At 51.9% G+C, this 5,125-nt stretch overlaps 1 protein-coding gene across 1 annotated transcript in view; it reads right to left on the reverse strand.

Annotated features, from left to right (window-relative positions):
* CALU (calumenin) overlaps window positions 1-5,125 on the reverse strand; it is a 13,667-nt gene that overhangs the window by 1,522 nt on the left and 7,020 nt on the right. The window contains exons 3-6 of the mRNA XM_015825843.1: window positions 3,388-3,581; window positions 3,055-3,221; window positions 1,926-1,986; window positions 954-1,153 (exon numbers count right to left, since the gene is read on the reverse strand). Coding sequence (XP_015681329.1) covers window positions 954-1,153; window positions 1,926-1,986; window positions 3,055-3,221; window positions 3,388-3,581 — 622 coding nt within the window. The remainder of the gene's footprint in view (window positions 1-953; window positions 1,154-1,925; window positions 1,987-3,054; window positions 3,222-3,387; window positions 3,582-5,125) is intronic.

Raw genomic sequence — 5,125 nt, forward strand, 5'->3', positions numbered from 1 at the left:
TCCTTCCTTCCTTCCTTCCTTCCTTCCTTCCTTCCTTCCTTCCTTCCTTCCTCTTCTCCTCCTTTCCACTCCGTTCTAGCACTGATGATGTTCCCTAGTTGGGTCATGAAACGTCTGCAAGGAAACCACCCAGCTCAGAGAGCACCCAGGACCCCACATTCTCCTCTTCCTCCTTCTCTCCCCTCCTCCCTCCCTTCCTTCTCCTCTTTCCCCTTCCTAACGTCATTCCTTCCTCTTTCTCCTCCCTTCCTCCCTTCCTTCTCCTCCTTCCCCCCTCCCCCTCCCCACAAATTCCACTCCCCTCTAGCACTGATGATGTTCCCTAGTTGGCTCACGAAAACTCTGCAAGGGAACCACCAAGTTCAGAGAACACCAAGGACCCCACAGTCATTGTCCTCCTCCTCCTCCTCTTCCTCCCCTTTTTCTTCCTTCCCTCCTTCCTCCCTTCTTCTTTCCCCTTAATGTCATTCATTCCTCTTCCTCCTCCTTTCCTTCCTTCTTTCCTTTCTTCCTCCCTTCTTCTTTCCCCTTAATATCATTCATTCCTCTTTCCTTCTTTCCTTCCTCCCTCCCTCCTTCTCTTTCCCCTTCTTAATGTCATTCATTCCTCTTCCTCCTTCCTTCCTTCCTCCCTCCCTCCTCTTCCTCCCCTCCTCTTTCTCCTCTCCACTCTGCCTCCCCTCTAGCACTGACGATGTTCCCTAGTTGGGTCACAAAACTTCTGCAAGGGAACCACCCAGCTCAGAGAGCACCAAGGGTCCCAAAGACGAAAGGCTGCCACGAGACACCCCCCCAGGCCCAGGGCGCCCCATCCTAATAGGGTGGGGGGGTCATGCAGATCTGCAGCCCTGGCCCCCCTCTTTTCCAGGGGCCTCCCTTTGGTGGTCTCAGCTGAGCTGCTGAGAAAAAACCTGGGTGGGAGGCAGGTGCCCCCCTCTCCCCAGGCCTCTCACCTTGTCCTTGTCCGACTCGTACACCAGGTGCCGCGCTTCGGCCTCGGCGTGGTCGTAATCGGAGGGGAGGATCCAGTCCTTGGTCTCCTCCTTGTCCATCTTCCCGTCGTGGTTTTTGTCCCGGAACTCCACAAATTGCTCCCGCTCCGTCTTCACCCACTCGGGCTCCTCCGTGTCCCCGTCGTGACTGTACATGTCCCCTGCGGAGGAAACGCCCGGCGAGGGTCTCAGCTCTAAGTCCCACTATGTGCTGAACCGCAGAACGCGGGTCGTCCTTGGCTTAACGACCAAAATAGAGTCCAGCGCTCCCGTTGCTGTGAGACGGCTAAGTGGATCGAGAGGGTTGGGGCCCATAGGCACATAAGGCTTACGTTATAAACCGCTCAGGAGAGAGCGCTGTAAAATGTGTGTGTGTGTGTGTGTGTCGGTTAATAACAATAATAATAAAGTTGGAAGGGACCTTGGAGGTCATCTAGTCCCACCCCCTGCTCAGGCAGGAAACCCTACACCATTTCGGACAAATGGCTGTCCAGTCTCTTCTTAAACACTTCCAGTGTTGGAGCATTCACCGCTTCTGTGTGTGTGTGTGTGTGTATAAGCCTGAGTGCTAAGTGTCCCGTTTTACAACCTTGCTTGCCACGACAGTTAAGCGAAACACCTGCGGTCCTTAAGCGAATCTGGCTTCCCCCCCCCCCATTTGACTTTGCTTGTCAGAAAGTCGCAAAAAGGGATTATGTCACACACACACACACACGGGACGCTGCAACCGTCATAAATGTGAGTCAGTTGCCAAGCGTCTGAATTTTGATCCCCTGACCGGGGGGAGGCTGCAATGGTCATAAGTGTGAAAAAGGGTCATTAAGTCCCTTTTTTCAGTGCCATTGTGACTCCGGTCACTAAACAGTCACTGTTGTAAGCTGAGGACCGCTCGTGTCTAGTTTTATCGTCCAGTCCAGGGCCAAACCAGCTCACCTATGTATTCTTCCAAATTAATGAACCCGTCTCCGTTCTTGTCGATGTCCTCCATGGTTTCCTGTAGAGAGAAGTCAGGGGCAGCATTATTTACTTATTTCCCCGTTGTTATTATTTTTGTAAACAAGTAAAGGCAGCGAACATATTCATACTACTTCTTCCTATTGTCCTCGCAACAACAGCCCTGTGAGGTGGACTGGGATGAGCGAGGTCACCCAGCCGGCTTTTGGACCTAAGGCTGGACTAGAACTCACCGTCTCTTAGTGATTGGTCCAGTCACCCAGCTGACTGGCATGCCTAAGGCGGGGCTAGAACTCACCGTCTCCTGGTGATTGGCCCAAAGTCACTCAGTTGGCTTTCATGACTAAGGCGGGACTAGAACTCACCGTCTCTTAGTGATTGGTCCAGTCACCCAGCTGACTGGCATGCCTAAGGCAGGACTAGAACTCACCGTCTCCTGGTGATTAGCCCAAAGTCTCCCAGCCAGCTTCCATGCCTAAGGCGGGACTAGAACTCACCGTCTCCTGGTGATTGGCCCAAAGTCACCCAGCTAACTGGCATGCCTAAGGCGGGACTAGAACTCACCGTCTCCTGGTGATTGGCCCAAAGTCACCCAGCTGGCTTTCATGCCTAAGGCAAGACTAGAACTCGCCGCCTGCCGTTTTGTAGCCTGGTGCTTCAACCACTAGGTTCAAGCATTAGGATTTATTTCACCTGAATCCCACTTTTTTGTTTCCTTCAAGACCTCAATGCAGCTGACCCAGAACACAATGCGAAACACACACACACACACACACACACACACACAAACCCAGATACAAAAAAAGAGAGATGAATTATAACCCTCTCAACGCAAAGGAAAGCTGCAATTCAACGCCCAGGGGAACAAACAGACAAACCACCGGACGGATGCGAATCCTGACCAGGTTTGCTCCGGAGTGCAATGACAAAGGAGGAACCGTCCCTTAACGACGGGGCGGTTCGCTTAACAACCGTTGGCGGCAGAGGTCGTAAAATGAGGTCAAAACTCGCTTCACAAATTTCTCGCTTAGCAACTTAAACCTGGGGCTCTGCGGCGGTCGTAAGCCGAGGACTGCCCGTAGCCCGTGGCTAGGTTAGGCCAACCCACCTGCACGACGATGTCCTTCATGTAGTCGTATTCCTCCGGGTGCAGGAACGCCGTGAACTCCTCCTTGGTGGCAATCAAGTCTCCATCTTTGTCGGCCATTTTGAACCGCCGCTCGTCCCGCACCATCATCTGTTTGTAATTGAAGCCGTCGTCGGGGTCCGGATCATCTGAACGGCACAAGTGGGGATGGGGGGGAGAAAGAAGGGAGTGTCACTGAGGCACAACTGGACCGCCATCCAACCTCCTCACAGAGGTGGCACATCCTGGTCTAGCCAGCCCAGTTCAGGCAGTCCTTTCCAGCATGGCTGCCTCCCCCCCCAACTCGCCCCTTACCCAGGTAAGTGCCATAGGTGACATTCCTGTACTCCGCCCAGGAGATGAGGCCATCTTGGTCCAAGTCATACTCCTGCCACTGGCGCGCTACATTCTCATAGACGTACTTCTTCTGCGCCTTCTTAATCCAGTCCTTCAGCTCCCCCTCCGTCACAAACCCATCCTTATCCGTGTCTATTTTGCCCACCATCGCGCTACAAGACAAAAGCGGGGCAGAGGGTCAGCCGGGGGGGGCAGAGAGTGGACCTACCTAAGACGTAGCTGTAGGTGGCGTTTTTATACTCCTCCCACGAAACCAGGCCGTCCCCGTTGAGGTCGTGGCCCTTCCACTGGCGCTCCACGTCCTCGTAAATCCAGCGCTTCTGGGCAAACTTAATCCAGGCCTTCAGCTCCTCCACCGTGACTAAGCCGTCCTTGTCGGCATCGATTTTACTTACAATTTTTCTGCGGGAAGGCAGAAAAAGAATGAGGAGGAGGAGGAGGAGGAAGGCGCACGGAGTGGGGGGGAGACACAGGGAGGGTGGGGTTGGGGAGCTGGGGAAAAGGGGAGAGGGACCAGAAGACCAGACCCCAAAAGGCCAGTTTAATTGTCATGGCCCACCAGAGCAGTGTCTCTCCGTCTTGGCAGCTTTAAGATGGGTGGACTTCAACTCCCAGAATTCCTCAATCTGGTTTAAGGTTGAGTGGACTTCAACACCCAGAACTCCTCAGCCTGGTTTAAGATGTTTGGACTTCAATTCCCAGAATCCTTCAGTCTGGTTTAAGGTTGAGTCAACTTCCAGGATTCTTCAGTCTTGTTTAAGGTTGAGTGGACTTCAGCTCCCAGAATTCCTCAGTCTGGTTTAAGAGGGGTGGACTTCAACCCCCAGAATTCCTCAGTCTGGTTTAAGAGGAATGGACTTCAACTCCCAGAATCCTTCAGTTTGGTTTAAGGTTGAGTGGACTTCAACTTCCAGAATTCTTCAGTCTGGTTTAAGAGGGGTGGACTACAACTCCCAGGATTCCTCAGCCTGGTTTAAGGTGTTTGGACTTCAATTCCCAGAATCCTTCAGTCTGGTTTAAGGTTGAGTCAACTTCCAGGATTCTTCAGTCTTGTTTAAGGTTGAGTGGACTTCAGCTCCCAGAATTCCTCAGTCTGGTTTAAGTTGAGTGGACTTCAACTCCCAGAATCCTTCAGTCTGGTTTAAGGTTGAGTGGACTTCAACTCCCAGAACTCTTCAGCCTGGTTTAAGAGGGGTGGACTTCAACTCCCAGAATCCTTCAGTCTGGTTTAAGTTGAGTGGACTTCAACTCCCAGAATCCTTCAGTCTGGTTTAAGAGGGGAGGAATTCAATTCCCAGAATCCCTCAGTCTAGTTTAATTCAGCCAGCCTGAATTCTGGGAATTAAAACCCACTCATCTTAAAGCTTGACAAACACCAGCATATAGGATGAAAACGCAACAGGACCTCATGGTGGATCCCATTAGGTAGGGGTTAAGATAAATCAGGTTTGTCAAACTGCTGGCCCATATGGGCCGGATGCGGCATGCCGAAACTGCGCCCGCCCCATTGCCGGCAATGGAAAAAAAGTCGCGATACGTCATGACACATCACATGACATTGCAAGTTTGACACCCCTGAGATAAATGGTCATGTTGGTGTTTTCTAATTTCTGGCTCCTTCTTTTTTAATTGCATTAAGTCTGTTTTATATATGTGCAGTGGAAGTAGGTAGGTAGGTAGGTAGGTAGGTAGGTAG

The sequence above is a fragment of the Protobothrops mucrosquamatus genome, unplaced genomic scaffold (genome assembly GCF_001527695.2).
Source record: "Protobothrops mucrosquamatus isolate PMUCROS unplaced genomic scaffold, P.Mucros_1.0 scaffold2833, whole genome shotgun sequence".
NCBI classification, from domain to species: domain Eukaryota; kingdom Metazoa; phylum Chordata; class Lepidosauria; order Squamata; family Viperidae; genus Protobothrops; species Protobothrops mucrosquamatus.